Genomic DNA, 20,203 nt, shown 5'->3' on the forward strand with positions numbered 1-20,203 from the left:
AGTTCAGTGTTTTCCTTTTTGAGTTTTAAATAAAGTAAATCACCACATATTGAACTAGATTGCAGAATAAGATACTGATGATCGCCATGACCAGCAACAAGATTCTTGTAGTAACAAACAAACGATCTGCAGCAGTGGAAATCAAATTTTGATAATGTCACATAGCGAAGATCCTAAAGTATTCCCTACTATTGTGATACCTTCACACCATTTTATCACAGTTTTTAAAAGAATACCGAATCCCAAATCGAGTAATTGAATATTCATGCCAATCCCATTCTCACAGAATTTCCCTTGACATGTCACAGTTTTGTAGTTCAGTTGTCCAGCCACTTTTGTTGTTAAATAACTTAATGGTCATATGCAGCAAAAATCATGACCCCTTTACCAGCTGTTTAGTGCTCCATTTTTCCAGAATTAATAAACGGAAATTCTACTCATAGAACAATGTTGGTGAATTGTAACCTAAGTATGTTTTGTTCAAGGACAAGGAGTTAAGTTCCTGAGGGTCACTGCCTCTGAAAACTTGAACTTACCCAAACCAGAGCGTATTTGAACTGACCGACTAAGGTTCTGTGGATTCGATGGCACTGTGAGGAAAAAGCAAAATGGACATATTTGAAATCATATCAGACAGTGAGCATCCTGCAAGCTGCTCCCAGTAGTGTTAGTATTTATGTACAAATGTTGATCTTGGTATTAACAGAATATATGTGAATTCATGTGTGTGTTACTTACCACATGTTCTACACTTGCTCCTCTTCGCATAATGATGGCATCACTAAAGTCTGGGCGCTCTAATAGAAAATGGAGAAATTCATTTAGAAAAAGATATGTATTTCTGTGGATGTGACAGACTCATTGACTGCATGAAGGGAAAGGTGTATACCTCCTCTTTTCTTCGTATAAATGCAAATCAGAGCCAGGTATTCCCACAACGTCTCCAGAAGGTAGTCCAGGTTCAACTTCATCCCACAGCTGAAATATGCAGGTGGGCAAAAAAAGAGGGTGGATCATGATGAACTCATGCAAACATATAGAAAAAACCGAGACGGCTATTATTCACAAACACATTCTGATATCTGACCTGATGACAACACTGTTAGGTCTGCGAGCCAGGCGGTCCACCTCCTCAATGGAGATTTGATCCACCTTATTGTACACCTGCAAATGCCACAAATATTATGAGGGGAAAAAGACAAACAAATGTATAAGAGCTAAAGAAACAGACAAATGAAAGCGATTCGCCAAAACCTCATAACAACAAATGGTGAGAGGGATTTTTCCTGTTTTCACTTAACAAATGAAAAACATCTTTGAGCTCTGACTTCCAAACAGTTAAAGCTCAGCAGTACGAGGCTTTGACTCATCCCAGCTGGCAAGTACCAACATACATATAGGCAAGGCATGTAAACTCTGTTCCCAACGATGACATCGATGAACTCGTCTGGTGTGCTGTCCTCCCTGAAGAGAACCTCCGCATTAAAGATTTCTGAGGAGAAGGAGTTAAAGAAATCGACCAAAAACTATTGACATATTAACAAGTCCCATGAAGAAAAGACTGCAAAGTCAGAAATATGCAGCCTCTTCTGACAGTGGCAGAGTGAAGGATACTGTATTCGTGAAGGATGAGCTGAACAAGCTTCTCTGAGCAGTGGGTGAGTGGAACTGTGGAGTTGTAGGAGAGGCCGCCACCTTTCTTGGGCTACAGAGAGACAGATGACACATTTGTTTTGTATGACAGTCTGTGTACTTATTTCTATCGATGACAAGCTAGCTTGGATGTTTTGAAAATCATATAAATGGCCACACCTGGCCAACAGTCGGCTGTCTAGCAACGTCGGAGTGGCTGTTGCCCTAGTTTTTGCTGCGTGCACTGCACTGTTGGCACTACTCGGCCCTTGCTGGCAGCTTTTCAGATGCTGTAAAACCGCGCATGTAAAATTTCACGTGGAGCCACTCTGACTGGCAGTTGGGCTAAGCAAATCTGTGCTCGAGAAGAGACACGGAAAATCGAGTGCAGTTTCAAAATCTTTTTGTGAAGGCCTTCATAGTGCCATTGTAACTGTAATTGCCATGTAACTTTTCATAATACATACTTTCAAAATTGCCAACAGAAAACGTACCTTGAAATAAATATTCGGTTTTAGCCTGTTGAGTCTGATGCCCACGGACTCCAACTCTTTCTCCAAAAGTTCTCTAGAAAGATTAAAACGCAACAATTAGTTGATGAAAATACTCTTGCCCCTCAAACCCCCTAGACTTGTTAACACACACAAGCTGGGCATCACACACCTCTGAACATCTCCTTTGGTGGCATCTAACATCATGATGACGACGTCTGCTGTCCTGGCAACAGCAATGACCTGTCGACCTCTTCCCTTTCCTATAATATATCAAAGTGCATCCATAAACAGCAACTTGGTTTGTTTTGATTCTCATTTTATTCATTAATTGTGTGTCAATCATTTACAACTCTGATGTAACATCATAGTAATATGACAGATATATTACAGCTCTCCAATATCTGCTCACTCTGAGCTTGTGCAAAACACTAAGCCTAAGCTTACCTTGGGCAGCTCCCTCAATGATTCCTGGCAGATCCAGTAACTGGATGTTCGCTCCTTTGTACTGAAGTGCAAATATAAACAGTGTAAATGACACATTGTTAGGAACCATTTAGATCATCAAGTGTTCAGATATGCAACAGTGTGAATGTGTGTACCTCTATGACACCGGGTATGCAGGTGAGGGTAGTGAACTCATAAGAAGCAGCTTCGCTGGCTGTTGATGTCATCAAACTGAGGAAAGTGGACTGCAGGAGATAACAGGGGATTCAATTAGATGAGCACACATTTTGAATATTTAGACTTATTTTTCTGGTGCCTTTGTTGGTCCCAGGTCTTCATTGGAAAACACAACCTATTACCTGTCATGTTTACGTACCTTACCCACAGAGGGGAAACCGATTAGAGCAACACGAGCATCCCCTGACTTCATGACATCGAAGCCCTCTCCTTTGGCCCCTGCTGACTTGGAGGGCTCCAGGAGCTGAGCTCTGTATTTGGCTAGCTTGGCCTTCAGCAAACCCAGATGGTATTCAGTGGCTGGAGGAAAGAATAAAACAATTACAATCTCTGTCTGACAAGTCTGATGACCTCATAGGGTGTCAGTCTAATAAAAGAAGGTGTCTGACGCCAAAATAACTTGAGGTAATAACTTCAAGGTTTCTATTCAGTTATAACATCACCATAACCACTATGTTGGGGTTTTGGTTTAATTCTTATTCTATATCAATGGAGTATTGTCATCAATCTTACAGTGTCAGATAAGGCAACAACTTGAATTTGGAAATTTAATAACACAACACGGACAGAGGACACTGGAACGAACACGAACACACACACACACACACACACACACACACACACACACACACAGCTGGCTTCAAGTTCGCTCATGGCGTGGCTAATAGTTAGCACCGCGACTGCTCCTCGCTCACCTTTGTTTTTCTGTGTTCGAGAGATTTCTCTCTCTATTTCCGCGATTTTCTCCAAGATCCCCATTGTGCCCGTTCAGTTGGACGACAGCTACACTGCCAAGGAGAGAAAATAGGAACAGAAACGTGTCACTCAACAGTTGTTAGCTTTGTTAGCCACCCGGCTAACCAGCCCACCAGTGGGACTGAACAGGTGACAAAACGGATTAAAAACAATTGGCCATCACCAAACGTAGATACAAACTGTATCCACATAAAACAAATACAATGACAACAGTTTACAATGTCTAAAAAAAATAGAAATTTACACTTTGACAGATGCTACACTCCGCTGCATGCACAGATGACTGACATCGCAAACCGGAACACGGTCCGTGCGCATGAAAGGTCCGGGTGAAACAACAGTTACGCACATTTTGTCTCACGTAACGTTACCCTCATCGCTGACACCAACCGGGAAGTGTGCGGCGTAACCATGACACTGTCCGCACGGTCGAATGAAATATTTAAAAAGCGGTAATGTGTCCGGTCCGAGGTAACTGCGTTTCACCCGCCCGACGTTCCTGACGTGTGTGGACATTACGGCTCGGTCAGAGTTACTAGCTTATATCGAACATGGCTGCGCCCACAGGACCGAGGGGATCACAAGCCGCCAGCCCGCCAGGTTTTGAAGGTTTTCCGTTCGCGGTGGGCGGCCGACCACCGGAGGAGAGTGCCGGTAAAGAGCAGGAGCAGCCCGGGGGTGTGAAGAAGAAGCCGTGCAGGGCTTGTACGGACTTTAAATCGTGGATGAAGGTCCAGAAGAAACAGACAACCGCTGCTGTACAGGTGACATGAGGTCATGGCTGGTTGACAGTTGTTTTTTTCTGAGGATCTGTTAGATTATTACTTTTACAGTCTTGAGGCTTTACTTGAAGATGGTTTATGAGCTGATATACTTGATATACCTGAATGTTGCTCTCCTTAAAGCTTTATCAGAAAAGCTTTGTTTACTGGTGGGTTTCATGCTGTAGTGCCAGGCGGCCTTTGGAGCCACAGTGCAGAGACATGTGTCCTCATCTGATCCAAAACCTTTAATATAATCCTCACAGTTATTTGATACAAAAGCCCAAGGGGCGAAAATAAGTTATTTGAATTGCCAGCTGCTTGTCTCTGAACACCCACATCTGTGTGACTCTTCAGGAGACCCAAGCTGCCGAGTCAGAGCCACAACAAGACCCAGAGTGTCCACTGGACAGGCAAGAGTTGGGGCGCAACACCTGGTCCTTCCTGCACACTATGGCAGCATATTACCCCGACCATCCGTCTTCTACCCAGCAGCAAGAGATGGGGCAGTTCATCAACCTTTTCTCCAAGTTCTTCCCCTGTGAGGAGTGCGCAGAAGACCTCAGGGGCAGGTCAGACCACTGTGCTGCTTTAGATCTAATATGCAGACGCATATCAGATACAGTAGCATCTGAATTTGGAGTAGATGTGTGTTTAAACTGAAGTGATCTCAGCAGTTATTTGTAATATGCTTTATATATCAAGTATTTCTGTGCACCTGCTTTACATTTCTGTTCAAAGTTGCAGCGTCCCTGCTTCTTTACACAGCCGCTGTTCTTTTCTTTCCTCATCTTTGGTTTGAGCTCAAGAAAGCAAACAGATCTGCAGCTGTCACGTTTCCTCGTTTTACGACGAAGAGCAGGCCATTTCTAAAGGCACTATTTCCTCTCCGCAGGTTAAAAACCAATCAGCCCGACACCAGGAGTCGCCACGCTCTCTCCCAGTGGCTGTGTGGTATCCACAACGACGTCAACGTCCGGCTGGGCAAGCCTAAGTTCGACTGCTCCCGCGTGGACGAGAGGTGGAGAGATGGATGGAAAGATGGCTCCTGTGACTGAGTTGGCGCGAAATGTTCTTTGAGTGGGAAGCAAACTCTGGAGCAAATGTGTGTGAGGAGAGATGTGTGGTACTTGTTCGATGGCTTTTCTTGTTTTGTGGTTGATAAATACAACTGATGTGGTAATAAATCGACAAATACACAAAGTCTTCCTCTCTGTTTCTCAGGTCAAAACCAAGACAGAGTTTAACTCAACCTCTCAGTGATTCTTGTCATCTTATATACCTACACCCAGTCTGATTCTTCTGTTACCGCAGTACATCTATGGTCTGTTGATGAACCAGAAAAACACTAACTATCACATTCTTGAATGTGTGAAAAATGTGTATTATATCATTGCCATCATCTCAGCTGTCACTGCTAAAAGAGAAATACATTTATACACATCTTACAAAGTGATGATCACTGAATGATTTTTCATTGTCATACCACATTCAGTTTGTGTGTGGTACACCTGCAGAGAGTATGCTAATTTATTTGCATATTTAAACAGTAATTATGTTGTTCTGATGTGTAATTAATCAAATACGTGATTATATTAATTGAAAATACATATATTTTGTTGATTACAGTTTCTCAAAAATCATCATTTGCTTGTGCTTTTCTGTTTTATGTGAATGTTTTGTGTGTTTGTTGGACAAAAACAACTATCTGTAACCACTTTGGCCTCTGGGGACATGTTCTGGCCATTTGTCATTAAGAAAACTAACAATAAATAGGCATCAGATTGGTGGATTAATAGGTAATTGCCCCCGCTCGGGTCTAAGTGTCATGTGAGTTCCTTCTCCCCTCCAGTCAAGGTGCTTTGAGGCCAGAACCTGGCATGTGACCTGATCTGTCCTTGTGTTATTAATAAACTTTCTGATCACTATATTGTTATTTAAGGAACCAGCTGACACACACAAACACACTCAGAACTAAGTCTGATGCTTCACTGCTACTATTTGTTTGACTGTTATCATGGTATTATAACATTTCTGTATTTATATATTTCCATCCTCCACCCTGGTTATGACTACTTTCTTTCTTATGACAGTTTTTTTTCTCCTCCTTTCAAAACGACTTACAAAATATGCAATTCTCAAGACACTGTGACTGACCTCTAGTGGTGCGAGCCGGCTGTGCATGATCTTGTCCATGGCAGCTCCAGTTTGCCATTTTCCCAATGATGGGAAGTAATATTTACTCGAGTACTGTGTGCAAGTACAATTTTGACGTAGTCATACTCAGCTCGAGTATTTCACTTTCCTGCTACTCTATACCTTTACTCCACTACAGTTCAGAAAACAACTTTTAATGCCATCTATTTGACAACTGTGGTGACTAGTTCCTCCGCAGATTTAGTTTAATAATAATAATAATAAAGATACAGATGATTGATGTAATTTATATAATATAGAGTAGGCTAAAATTGTATGGATCCCAGGGGAAAATTCACACATTATTGCACTGATAATTATAACTCAATAACATAAAATGCTGTATTCTGAAAGTCTGCAGAATGAGTACTTTGACTTTGGTACTTTAAGTATATTTTGATCCTAATACCTGCACTATGCACTATGTACTTTTACTCAAGTAAACATTCCAATGCAGAACTTTTACTTGAGTATTTTTACACTGTGGCATTTCTTTTACTCTTTTACTCATTATATAAAGTACCTAAAAGTTATACTTGAGTAAAAGTAAAGAGATCTTGTTAAAATATTACTTTTAGTGATAATATTTGTAATTAAGGATCCAAAGTAACTTTCTGTAAAAAAAAAAAAAAGAATGAATGAAGAATGAATATCAACAAATAAAAGTAGATTATACATATATATGTATGCACATACCGTTTGCTATGAGACGACTGATTACTGGCCAGACCAATTATCTGATCCAATATTCAGCATTTTTCAGACTATTGGAATCAGCGTTTTCTGTTTATCTGATTGTCTATAAAATGGTTTAAATCAAACATGCACTCATTTGGCTCTTACAAGTAACATGTAACTACAGTTAGAATACGACTGTAATGAGTAAAAGAACAATAGTTGCCTCCAACATTAATGGAGTGGAAGTATAAAGCAGCAGAAAACACTCAAGCAAAGTACAAGTACCTCAAGATTGGACATAAGTAAGGTACTTGAGTAAATGCACTTAGTTACATTCCATCACTGCTTTTATGTGAGTACTTACTAATTGTATTTACTATATAATAATAATGTGATATTAGTAGATTAGTAGATAATGTGATTATATGTAGAATATTGCCTAAATTTTGGGAAGTATTTTTTTTAATATATATTTTGTTGCCTTGATGAAGTCTCTTATGAGTTGGAACACGTTGGTGTTTCCACTAAGTTAATCAAGGATATACAGCAGTAATGCCTAAGAAGATCCTCACTCGGACTTTTTACCCAGATTGTAGACTTTATTTGCTGGACAGTCGCTGGTTTTCATTTCATTGGCTGAGCCTCTTCAGTGTTCAGATAAATATTCATTGTTGGCCGTGATAATTAAATATCCCATGATAAGGGACTTGTGACTATACTGTGTTGTGGTATTTGGCGCAGAGGCATCATCATGAGACTCCATTTCATATTTTATTACTTTGCAACGTCTGTGACTGATGAACGATTCAGGCAGGAGTTTTCACTCAGTCTATTGTCCTATGTAGTAGGAGTCCAACATCTATAGTAGCTCCAGGCCCATGTCTGCTGTTGAGGACAATGAGGTTATGTTCACTTTGGGTTTGTTTTTCATAAAATCTTAGCGAGATTTGATTATTATGTTATTAGTATTTAAGGATGCTACACATGAGTGGTATACAGGTTTTTTTTTCTCCACCTATTTCAGTAATCAGGGAAAAGAGCTCTTGAAGACTCCCTCATGTGGGACAATTCAATTCATTCCTATTACTGGCACAGTGAGTTTGGTGACCACACATATAAAACCCATTCAGTATATTTTGACATAAGGCCCCCTCCACAGGACAAACATCCATACAGTCTCTATAATTTACAAGTGGTGTGGAGAAACAGTAGTGCAGTCAGTAACGCAGGACCTGCCTTGAAGGAACACTGCACTTGAAGAAATGTAGAATTTGACCTCTCGGCATGTGAACAAAGGTTCTATGAAGTTGTTTGTGGCCCCGAGGGGAGCTGAAAAAACAATGATAAGGCCACAATCAAGGTTATCTTTGATTTTGGCTTCAGACATACATATTTTTTAAGTCAGAAAATCTGCACTAGAACTGAGTCCATGGAGCTTGAAACATTTGGATGACTGCCAAAGATGCCATTAAATTGCATAATGGCGAAATATCCAGTGATAGTGCTTCAAAGTCAGGACATCTTGACCTCTGCTGCTTCGATTTTGAGCAGTCTTTCTCCTGTGAATCGCTCGTCTTCATGGTTGTACAGTACTAAATCACCGGAGCAGACCTTTAAAGTACTGTGAAAACACCACAGGTGAAAACAGTCCATTCTCTAACTAATAGAAGAAAACTACCCCCATTTCTGACATTAAAACTATCACTCTTTTGTACTTTTACGTTTTCTGAAATGTTAAGTCAGAAAAAAGCATTTTTCTAATTAAATATGGTCCAATTTGTGCACATTTCCAAAAGAGAAATATGATAAAGCCAACATCAGTATTCTTATTTTAATTTTCTGATCAAAGGTCTACATGGAGAATAAAATCTATTTCCACCATGTTTTATAACTATAAGGCTGTGAATCTTGCCATGAGACATTACTAAAAACAATAAAGTTACTGTTCCTGAGAGAATGGCTTATAAAGATATTGTAAAATGTCAATATGAATAATAAGATATGTATATAAAGAAAAAGTCACAGGTCTATATTTTTAGACAAAAAATGAGACAAAAGAGCTATAAGGCAAAAATTTGAACTTATCGATGCCACCTTGAATCTACCCCAGTCGATATCTTTCATTGAGACAGTCAGTTATCTTTTTTTGTTTGTTTTTTGTTTTTGTTTTTTTAAATGATGCCATCTATTATTATTATTCATGTAAATGTATTGTATTTATTTTATGGAAGCACAAAAAAAAAAAGGTCAAAAATCACTAAACTGACCAGTGCTTGTTCGACGCTGCCGTGTGTTCAAGCCACGACAGATCTACTGGCGTGATTAAATTGCGTCTAAATGGCTTGTCACCGCGCGGGCACGTCGGCCCCGAGCACGCTCCCTTGCGCGCGCCGTGCCCGCGCGCCTCTGGGTACGCGCAGGACCCGTCCCTACAGCGGAGAGCAGCAGCGCATCCGTCCTGCCGTGGAGCCGGGAGCGTGGAGCCGCGAGGAGCGCACAGAGAGCGAGAGAGAGCCGCAGAAGATGGACGGAGTGGGATCGTTCGGAGCGGGCCGGGCCGGGTCCACTGTCGACCCGTTAGCCTTCGCCAAACAGCCGCAGACCATCCTCAGAGTGCTGTCCTGGGTGAGAGCGGGGTTTTTCCGGTACTGCTGTTTTGGATGTATGTGTGTATGTGTGTGTGTGTGTGTGTGTGTGTGTGTGTGTGTGAGGTGGGGGGGTTCCTCTCTGTTGTCGTTGCTGCGCGAGACCCGTGACGTGTTCCCACTGCAAATATAGAGCCCAGAAATCCAGCGATAATTGATGAGCGGGGTGTGAAAATGGAAACCGCGGACAGAGTGTGTCTGTCGGAGCGTCTTTACAGAGAAAATGTGCCGTACAGGGTGTAACCAGGGCCTGGCGGTGTCTGACACCCTGACCATGAAATTGGTTTCAATACAGATGTTTTTCTGGGGCAGTAGCACCTACGTCTATTTTTAATAAGCCCTGCTTTATTATTGGTTTATAGATGCAACCGAAGGTGTGCAGTAGACCTGGATTGTGGAGAAAAATGAGAAAGGCAGAGCCATAACCTATTCATCCCTCAGCCTCCCTCCTTCCTGTTATTCCTTATTTTCTTTTTTTTTTCTAAACGTAATCTGTAAAGTAAAACGAGCGATTTACCACACGCACCTTCTTCGTTTACATCGCCAATCCCATTTCCAGCTAATGATTTTGCTGATTTACCCTAAACGGTCGTCGTCCGTCATCCCACCTGTGATTGGTCCGCGGTCCCCATTACGCACGCAGGGCCACGGAGACGCGTCGTGCCCTGACGCTTGATGTAACGCATCACCTTTGGGTGACACGGAGAAGGTCTTCTCTGAGAGCACACCGAGGAGGAGGCTATCCAAGGAATGAAAGGAGTGATGTCCTCCTGACTAGTCTCTGGTTTCATGAGTGTGAGTGTAGGAACTGTATTAATTGTGTACCTATTAATATGTACGCGCCATTTACTTCAGAGCTCTGTCATACATTATGGGCTCATTGCACAGGGCATGTGGACCGTCACTGCCGAGAGCCCACATCGATCCTTTCAAAAACAATGTAGACTAATGTGCTCTCAAGCTTAATTGTCCTTTTCCCACTGCAGCTGAAAACCTTCTATAAACATAGATTCTGCATCATCACATCTTGATATTTATCTGTGCAGCTGCAATCAGACATGGAAGAAGCTCTCAGATGCTTTACTTAAAGGGTAACGCCACCAATTTTACATGTCAGAGTGTGTTTACAGGTGTTCAGGAGTAACACTGCATATGTGGGGGGGAAAAAAAACAAACTTGGTGGCTTAGTTGCATTGTGGGTAATGAAGGCGCCTCGTTTTGGAAAGCAGGCTAGCATCTAGCATTGCAATCTCCTATCCACTGAATGTTGGATTCATTGTGAATTGATCAAAATCAGCATAGCAATCCAGAGATATCAGCTCTCTTTATCCCATGCATTCTTCGTTCCTTTTGAAAACCTGGTGCCTACATTACCCACAGTGCAATGTAGCCTCTGAGTGACATCACTGGAGGCAATTATTAGATTACATGCAGCTTCCTCAGGAGCCACAAACAGCTTTATACTGTTTTTTTTTTCACACATGCAATAGTACTCCCCAAAACCTGTAAACACACTCTAATGTGGGAACGATTGGGTGGAGTTACCCTTTAAGTTAGGGTACTAATCCAGAACTGTAAAAATACTCCATTACAAAAAAATTTACTCATACTACAGAAAGTAGATGTAGTTTTTTGGCAGAAAATGTCTCCTGTTACTGAAGTATTGATATATGACATCATTAGATTATTTATATTGCTGCAACAATGCATCAGAACCATTTTGTGCTTTAACTGGTAAGGGTGGAGCTTTTTCAGTTTCACAACATTAGTTTAATCCAGTTGTTCCTGAAGTAAAAAAAGACTGGAAAGACTCAAGTAAAGTACAACTTACAAGTACAAGTTACAAGGTGCATCATTACAGTACTTGTGAACATACTTAGTGACTTTTTAAATCATTGGTTATAAACATGAGCAGCAGAAAATACCCGACATCCCTAATTTTACATACTGTAAATCCTACAGCGGATTTCAAGAAGTGCACTGATTAAAGGGGCACTATGTAGTGCATTGTGCACCTTTTAAGGTCACAGTAGTAAATCACATGAGACAAGTGCAGGGGAAACGATTGAGCACTTGAGCTTAACATTTTTTGCAAGTTTTCTCTGTACGTAACGCTTTCATATGTGTAAATCATGCAAAGAAATTAGTAGAATTTTCCATTTGGAGATGCAGCACTTTGACACGCATATGTAAGCAGCTTTATCATGCTGGTTAGCTAAAAGCACCTGAGTGTCTCTCTGCTCAGATTATATCCACACATGTGATTAGTTTAAAATGTGGACCCGGCATTATCCCATTGTGTGTCCCTCCACCATCATGTGACCCAAACCCCCCAAGTGTGAGTGCGTGTCTGCATGTGTGTGTGTCACATGGCCCTGTACTGCCAGCAAGAGTTAGTCAGCTGATCTGTGTGTGAGTCCACAGCAGAGGTAGGAAGAAATACAATTAACTTCAGATCAGACCTAAAGAATTTTTTAAAAAGTGAACCAATAGAAAAGGGAAAAAATAATAATAAATGCTATAAAAACCTTTATCACACTTCTTCTTTTGGTGCACACACCGCCTCGGGACTGTGCGATTCTTGAGGGGAAGTGAAGCATCCACCTCTTCAGTCAGTCAGAGAGAAAGAGAGGAAATTAGGTTAATGCCTTTGGTCCGAGCACGCTCAAAGAGGCGCTCTCCAGTAGTGGTCCTGTCTCCAGCGAGGCTGCAACAGTGTTTGTGTGAGGGCGGCAATGAAAGAACGGTGGAGATATGTTGATTGTCATATTTACATGGTCTTTATCTCTTATTCCATCTCCTCTGCCTCTTTCCCCCATCTGCAGATATTTTCCCTGGTGGTCTTTGCCTCCATTGTGAACGAGGGCTATGTTAACATTGGCAGTGAGCGTCTCCACTGTGTCTTCAACAAGAACGCGGACGCCTGCAACTATGGCGTGTTCGTGGGGCTGGTGGGACTGCTGGCGTGCTCCTTCTTCGGCCTGCTCGACTTCAAGTTCTCCTCCATCAGCTCAGTCAAAGACAGGAAGAAGGCTATCATGCTTGAGATCGGCTTCTCGGGTGAGCAGGCCATCACGTCCAGAATCGCCGGAAATAGGTTTTTATTTTATTTTTGACATAATTCTTGCAGCTTCCCACGAGCCAGGAAGTGCAAGACACAAGTTTAGAAACAAACCGTAGGACATGTCCTTAATGCTTGATCGGAATCAAAGGCTGGGTTTCCCAAAAAAAAAATCCCCCACATGTAGCACAACATGGCTTCAGGTGACTTTCAGCTTACTGCTTTGTTGCACCACAACACAGCAAGAGAAGTGAAACCTGTAATGTTGTGTAAAAAGGTAGCAGAGACTGAGTTTTTTTAACTTCTAGAGGGAACAAAGCACTGTGGGTCGGGAGTTGAGAACACCACATCTGCACCTTGTGTTTCATGTCTAAAGCTATCTTGGAAATTACCTTATTTTTCCTCCTGTAACAAAGTCTGATTGTTCTGCTGGTTTTCTGGCAGGTTTCTGGACCTTCCTGTACTTTGTAAGTTTCTGCTTCCTGGCCAATCAGTGGTCTCGGACCACGGCCGATGAGCTGCCACTCAACCAGGGTGCAGATGCAGCCCGGGCTGCGATCGCCTTCTCTTTCTTCTCCATAATCACCTGGGTGAGAACATGCAGCCACACAGACATATACGTACAGAGATGCTCATACACACACACACACGTAAATGTTGCTGATGGTATAAAACAGCTGATTAAAATGGCTTTGAGTTGTAAAGCAATTTAACAATGTCAGTATATTGCACATGGGCGAGTCACCATGATCAGGACATCCCCTCTTCTGACTGAGCAATCTGACTTTCCAAAAAGGAGAAGTTAATAACACTTCAAACGAATGAATCTGGATTAGAGGCACCAGTCTGGCCCCTGTGCCTGTGCTTGGGAGGCCCCTTTGATAATCCACCCTCGAGCCAAACTAGTGACAGTAATCCTTTTCTGACTCAATCGAAGGTGAGAAGCTGGTCATGCATCTTTGGAACCCTGCTAGATGTTTCTGTGCATTAGTTATCCATGAGGCTTGTGCTTTTGGAGGCGCCATCGTCATCTTATCAACATTTACACTCACCTTTGGTTAAGCTCGGTGGATTCATTACATTGCATTTTGGGAAATACACTTATTTGCTTTCTGGCGAAGAGTTAGATGGTAAGTTTGACACCACTCACATGTATAAATGAATTAATATAAGAGTATGGACAAGACCTGCTCAAATTGGAAAGTGTCACGTGATAACTTTTGCTGTGAATCGGCGCAATACAAACGAAGATTGATTGACTGATATTTGTCTGTCAAGCCTTAGCAAGCTGCAGTGTAGCACAAGGACTAGAAATAGTTGGAAAAAGCTGTTCTGACTCCCTCCAAATATGAGCAAAATCGACCAACCGGCACCTCTAACTGTCATAAATGAACATTTTTTGTCATGTTTGGTTAATCAGCCCAAAAAAAGAAAGAAAGAAAGAAAGAAAGGAAGAAAGGAAGGAAGGCTTTTTCTCTATGGCCTGGTCTTTATGCTAAACTAACCAGACCTGTAGTCTTTAATTTGAAAGCCCACTGGGTCTGGTTTAGGGGGATCTATTGGCAGCGTTGGAATATAATATTCACAATTATTTTTTCATTGATGTATAATAATGATCCCCTGACACGAAGAATCGCTGTGTTTTCTTGTTATTTAGAATGAGGCTTTTTATATCTACCAGGGGAGCAGGTCCTCTTCCAGTCTACCATGTTGTACCGCCATGTTTTCTACAGTAGCCCAGAATAGACAAACTTAACACACTCTGGAGAGGACCTTTCATGTTTTTTTTTGTTTGTTTTTTTTTGTTTGTTTTTTGCATTTTTGCTGTTGCACCGTAGGGGATGGTGAAGTGAGGGGGGTCTTCAGTTTGACGCAATCTGCGACGTCACTGCTAGATGCCGCAAAATCCCACACAGTGGTCCTTTAAGTGACAGACATGAAGATGATATCAAGTCTCTCTTCTGACTCTCTGCCAGAAAGCAATTAATCCAAGTCAGCTTTATTTCTACAGACACAGTTACCTTTCCCTTTAAAGGTGGCCACTCGACTCATATCTGTCTATGAAAACTGAGCTTTCATGGTTTCCATGGCCCGCTTTCTACCACAGTGCCCGGAATTGTTTTCTCTGACCTTTTCCACCCCTCGCCTCCCCCCCGTAGGCTGGCCTAACAGTGCGTGCGGTCCAGAAGTATCTGCTCGGCACAGACATGACTCTGTTCACCACGGAGCACATGGACGGCGGCGCGCCCACGCAGCCATACCCCTCCAACTCGCCAGTCGGCGGCACCACCGAGACCACAGAGACCTACCAGAGTCCACCGTTCACCGAGAGCAACGCAGCGCCCACATACCAGGTTCCCATCTACTAGATAAGATAGACCTGATGCTGCAAGAGAAAGGTCAGGAGAGGGATGAGAGGAAGGTGATAGCAAATTGCTTCCTGTGATGTTACACCTGCAGTTGTTTATGTGTTGATCTGGACTGAGTTTTCAATAATTGTCAAAAGAAAAGAAAAAAAAAAGGTCTCTTCTTCTTTGTTTCCTCCTCTTGTTCCCCTTAACATTCCAGCTTTATCTGCACTTTTTCTAGGCCTGTATGTCAAACCCAATTTCCTACTAGTGTCCTTGGATCAGAGCAGATGAGATTAAAAAAAAAAGAAAACAAGAAGAGGGAATGTAGAAGGAGAGGCTGCTTTGTTGTGTTCAGACTATTTCGAAGAGGAAAAGGAGATGAAGGGATCAACAAGTGAGTTGGCCTCCACCACAAAGCAGTACTAGAGCACTAAAAATAGTGCAGAAGACACGCGCATACAGCACCTTCGTCTTATTCTTTTCATTCACTGAAGTGTCAAAAATCCCCTTTCATGCCAAACAGTACGGGGAATGTTTTTTTTTATTTTTTTTTTTTACAAGCTACAGTACGGTCTGGTCTTTCCTCATCTTTCCCTGCTGCAGTTAAAAGCGATCATGTGTATTGAATCTGCATGTTTTCCAAACTTAGACATCAACTAAGTGCCATACTGTACTGTGTGTCTCAGACAGTGACTTAATTTAGTAGATTTCCACATGCTGTAAAAAAAAACAAACAACAACGACAATGTTTTGTGACCAAGTGCAATATCTCACATTCTTATGTAGGTCTGTAGGTAGGTATGTACTGTACTGTAGGTAGGATAGTTACCGCTACATAAGAGCAATTGTAGGCGCTGTCTCAAATTACATGCTAGTCTTTGAATTGTACTAACAAATCTCAGGCAAGTTTCCAAATTGAAATCGTTTATCTGACTGGCGAATTTTGCAAGACGTGGAGGAGGCTGTATGTCTAACGTGAGAGACCTGAGAGAGCTTTCCGTCCTCAAAAGTTAATTGACAGTTTTAAATAAAAGTAGTATTGGTCAAGGAACTTTTACAGCATCTTTCCGAGTGTTTTTGGCCTTCCTTGATGTGGTTTGAATCCTTACCTTAACACGTTCAAAGAAAAACAGCGACATGATGGCTGAATCACTATGATTCTGGTTATTTCATGTCATTCAAGAGTGTTTTTTCTTAAGAATTGGGGAAACGTAAATCCACAGTGAATCACTTTTTAGTGTTCAGTTATATTTCTGTGCCAGGTATGGATGGATGAATTGTTGAATGGGCCTACTGGGCACAGGCCAAAGGGGTCAGGGGTCAGCTCGGCCAGAACCTCTGTTTGAACTAGCTGTCATGTCGGAAAGGCCAAACGTGACCACAGAGAGTAAGAAAATGACCACACCCTAACCCTAACCCTAACAGCTACAAAGAGACATGTAACCACCACAAAACAACCACAAAAAAGACCCCCAGAGAGACACAAAAAGACAAAAACAGCTACAAACAAACACAAGACAGCTACTTAGAGATGCTAAAAGTCATCACCATGGCGCAAAACACCTGCATAAAGAAACAACTACAAAGAGACACAAAAAGACATAACTAAAAAGATACATATAACAACTACAAAGAGACTCAAGACAGACACAGATGCTAAAATCAACAAATCAGCGAAAAAAGCCTGCCGTTAGAAACAAGACGACAACAGAGACAAAACAGCAAACATGCAAAACAACAACAACAAAGAGACAGAAAAAGACCGTGAAGAGACACAGAAAGGCAACTGATTGAGACAACTACAAAGAGACGCAAAACACCCACAAAGAGACGCTCAAATCAACAAATGGATGCAGAACAACTGCAGAGAGAATCAAAGTGACCGTGGTCATCACTTCGGATCCAGAGGTCTAGCTTCTGTCTAGCAGGCGTGGGTAGCCTCTCACCCCTCTGTGCCCAGGGGCCCGTTGTGTAATAATCCATCCATGGTACCAGGGAATGTATGCAGTGCGTTATTTGAGACAGTGTTCTATGTTGAGCGCTGTGTGTGTAAATTGGGGTGACTGGGGAGATCATGGGTAAGTCAGGTCTGTTTATGTTTACGTTTTAGAAGCTGCCAAACTGCCCTGTGTTCTTATTGCTGTCTTCTGATTACCACGTTGCTACTATGTTGTTAGTGTCTCTAGGATTTAATGTAATCACAAAGCAGAGGGGGCAACAGATAAGCTCTTATTCAGTGAGGGAGGTCAGGTTACTGGAGGATTCAGTGTCTCAGGCAAAAGAAAAGTCAGTTTGTTGGATGTTAAGGATCGCTAGCTGGCTAATTAATTGATCCTGCAATCCTGCCATTGAAGGGGGGGGGTTCAGAATTTGTTGCCATGGTGACAGGCACAGGGTTGGGTGGATGTGGGTCACTGAGGGCCCTGATGTAAATAGTAACCATGCCCAACCATGCCGGTGTGTAACAGTGTCTGTGTCGTGATTCACGTACACTCGCGATCAACAAATCTGTAGTTTTGTTGTGTATGTGTGTGTGTGTGAGAGAGAGAGAGAGACAGAGAGAGAGAGAGAGCATGTGAGTGCGTCCTCGTGCAGCAAGTGTCCATGTGCACGTGTGTCGCCGTCATGCATGAGAGATATGTGGGTTTCTGTTTGTGTGGAAATGTGTGAATGTGTGTAGCTGATGAAACTTTGTGGTGCATAAAAGTTATTTTCGTGAACATGTGTTTGTCAAAGTTTTAGTATGGAGGAGGAAATCACCAATGAATCAATTCCCCAAAATAAAACATATTATCAGAGTCCCTCTCAAGATACCTAAAGTACAAAGTAAAAATCTCAGAGGGTTTTTTTTGTTGTTGTTGTTAATGAACAGAGCCAAATACAAACACACACACACACACATATATATAATTGACCTGTAGAATGCCTTGCCTACTATTATAACTGATGTGTAAACAGCGCCCTCTGCAGACCAGAGGCACTGCAGCAGTGGCCACATGTGGCCCACAGAGTTTAAAAAGTAATCATGATAATAATGCATGAAATTGTTGTATAGAACTCATTATATATTGAATACTATGTAATTCTTAAGTTGACGTCAACATGTTTTGCAAAGTGAGATTCGCCAGCTGACAGGATTCCCTCAAGTGTGACATTAATCACAGTTTAATGTCAGAAATGCGACCGCACAGCCGAACAGCTCTTTGTTCCCTCTGTGATGTTGAATGCTCACATTTTCTTTACTTTGTATTGTTGTATAGAAACCTTAACGTGACCCAAGTATCCAGGGCCTGGAGCAACACCGACAGAAAATGACAGCTAAAAAAGTGTAAGGCTCCGTGTTCAAGGTTGAGTCCAAAAAAGTGTACAATGAGAGATAAGAAGGGTCATCTACTGTAGATAACAGATAAGTAGAGTATCAAAAAAGGGTTCAAACAATTTCAATCTGGTCCCATAAATCAGAGCTGAGATCACTCAGTCTAAAATTACCTGTAAGTATGATTTATTTTATTTCATGTTTTGTGACATTTTATTCCCCAGACTGTCTGGCAGTGAGTGCATGGTAAAGTGGGTTTATATTTTAAAAATGAGGGGTAACACAAAAGTACTGTGGTTCGGGAAAGGGTGCTGGGTGCTGGCAGTATTACTGGGCGGGTTTCAGGTACCCTGGGAGGTATCGCTCGGGGAGCATTAAGTCCATTTGATGCAGGTAAAGGACTATACGCTGTGGTTTTTCATGTTATAGTCAGTTACCTACAAGCTGTGTGAACATTCCTACCAGTTATCTCCAGAAGCAATCTTAGCTTATTCTTATATTATATGGATGTAAGCTTGACTCGAGACGTGAATTGACACTGAAGTGACACTTTATAATCAAATTTAAAATCTTATTGGACCTGAACACCAATTTTGATACCATTTATGCTTATCAAATGTATTTACATGCTGCACTCACCTCTATGTGAATGTTTTCATTGTTAGTGGCGGTGTCCACGATTCACGTGCTGAATTCAAGATCAATTCAAGTAACTAAATATTTAAAGTGATAAATTAGGCCCGTTTCTTTTGAAAGGAAGGAAATTAGTGTGCTAAAATATGTAAAACCACTAGTGTAGTCCTTGAAATCTTGATTATTACCGGGCTGCTAGTTATCTTTTTAACTGTGGATGAGTGAGACTGGGGTATTGGTGGTGGTACTAGATAATATTGGGGTACTATTAAGTAGTTTGGAGTACTATCAGGTCAGGTTGTATTATTGTTCTCAGTGCTTCAGTCTCTTCTTCAATCTGTGTGGTAGATAAAAAAAAATTATAATAATAATACAAACATTCTCTATGTTTTGTGCTCTGGCCCATGTACACTACCGTGGTATTGGTTGATTGTAAAATACAGTACGTTATTGAAGTAAATGGAACCTGTGTGTGATGCTGTCTAGGGTCTGGTTTGTCCTGTACTACTGAAAATAATAAAAAAAAACAATATTAATAATGATGATTATTTATTAACTAGAATGCATTCTTTGTTGGAAATACTTTGTTTGACCACTCTTAAAGGGGCCGACGATGCCGAAATCAAAGTTATGTGTGATCATGCTGTCGTTTTGTTAGACTGAGATAATAAAAGGTGATGATATGTAGTGACGCTGGTGCCATCACTTGTGTGGTCTCCAGTATGAAACATTGCATGGATGTTACGATATCTCCCCCCATAATATTGATAATAAAATTTTATTCCCCATCGACCAACAAACAAGTCAATATTGATTTTGTAGCGTGCTCCCCCTTTAACATGTTTCTTCCTGTTCTGAAGGTGTTTGACCTCTTCAGTGTAAAAACGCCGTGTACAGAGATGTGTGTCACTGTCTATTACCTGAATGTCTCTGGACTGCAGTCTGACCGTCACTCCAATAAAAAAGAAAACATGTTTTGGACTGCCTGTTTCTGTTCCT

At 41.6% G+C, this 20,203-nt stretch overlaps 3 protein-coding genes across 3 annotated transcripts in view; 2 read left to right on the forward strand and 1 right to left on the reverse strand.

Moving 5' to 3' along the window:
* drg2 (developmentally regulated GTP binding protein 2) overlaps positions 1-3,947 on the reverse strand; it is a 4,339-nt gene extending 392 nt beyond the window's left edge. Inside the window, exons 1-13 of the mRNA XM_037089833.1 lie at positions 3,808-3,947; positions 3,503-3,595; positions 2,947-3,107; positions 2,726-2,815; positions 2,571-2,631; positions 2,296-2,386; positions 2,127-2,199; positions 1,615-1,705; positions 1,395-1,492; positions 1,088-1,164; positions 890-978; positions 739-797; positions 537-590 (exon numbers count right to left, since the gene is read on the reverse strand). Coding sequence (XP_036945728.1) covers positions 537-590; positions 739-797; positions 890-978; positions 1,088-1,164; positions 1,395-1,492; positions 1,615-1,705; positions 2,127-2,199; positions 2,296-2,386; positions 2,571-2,631; positions 2,726-2,815; positions 2,947-3,107; positions 3,503-3,566 — 1,008 coding nt within the window. The 5' untranslated portion in view covers positions 3,567-3,595; positions 3,808-3,947. The remainder of the gene's footprint in view (positions 1-536; positions 591-738; positions 798-889; positions 979-1,087; positions 1,165-1,394; positions 1,493-1,614; positions 1,706-2,126; positions 2,200-2,295; positions 2,387-2,570; positions 2,632-2,725; positions 2,816-2,946; positions 3,108-3,502; positions 3,596-3,807) is intronic.
* Positions 3,948-4,092: 145 nt separating this feature from the next.
* Positions 4,093-5,967, forward strand: gfer (growth factor, augmenter of liver regeneration (ERV1 homolog, S. cerevisiae)). The gene is made up of 3 exons (XM_037089834.1): positions 4,093-4,327; positions 4,682-4,896; positions 5,220-5,967. Exons 1-3 carry the CDS (start codon positions 4,115-4,117, stop codon positions 5,380-5,382), a joined length of 591 nt encoding a protein of 196 aa, XP_036945729.1. The 5' UTR covers positions 4,093-4,114; the 3' UTR covers positions 5,383-5,967.
* Positions 5,968-9,594: 3,627 nt separating this feature from the next.
* On the forward strand, positions 9,595-20,185 carry syngr3a (synaptogyrin 3a). The gene is made up of 4 exons (XM_037088255.1): positions 9,595-9,823; positions 12,669-12,903; positions 13,349-13,494; positions 15,064-20,185. The coding sequence occupies exons 1-4, from the start codon at positions 9,722-9,724 to the stop codon at positions 15,271-15,273; spliced, it is 693 nt and encodes a 230-aa protein (XP_036944150.1). The 5' UTR covers positions 9,595-9,721; the 3' UTR covers positions 15,274-20,185.
* Positions 20,186-20,203: the final 18 nt, after the last annotated feature.

The sequence above is a fragment of the Acanthopagrus latus genome, chromosome 23 (assembly GCF_904848185.1).
Source record: "Acanthopagrus latus isolate v.2019 chromosome 23, fAcaLat1.1, whole genome shotgun sequence".
Lineage (NCBI taxonomy): Eukaryota > Metazoa > Chordata > Actinopteri > Spariformes > Sparidae > Acanthopagrus > Acanthopagrus latus.

Coding starts and splice junctions, on each gene's coding strand:
- syngr3a (XM_037088255.1), top strand. CDS start 9,722: ATGGACGGAGTGGGATCGTTCGGAGCGGGCCGGGCCGGGTCCACTGTC. Junction 9,824..12,668: donor TCCTCAGAGTGCTGTCCTGG/GTGAGAGCGGGG, acceptor CCCCATCTGCAG/ATATTTTCCCTGGTGGTCTT. Junction 13,495..15,063: donor TCTTCTCCATAATCACCTGG/GTGAGAACATGC, acceptor TCCCCCCCGTAG/GCTGGCCTAACAGTGCGTGC.
- gfer (XM_037089834.1), top strand. CDS start 4,115: ATGGCTGCGCCCACAGGACCGAGGGGATCACAAGCCGCCAGCCCGCCA. Junction 4,328..4,681: donor AGACAACCGCTGCTGTACAG/GTGACATGAGGT, acceptor GTGACTCTTCAG/GAGACCCAAGCTGCCGAGTC. Junction 4,897..5,219: donor GCAGAAGACCTCAGGGGCAG/GTCAGACCACTG, acceptor TCCTCTCCGCAG/GTTAAAAACCAATCAGCCCG.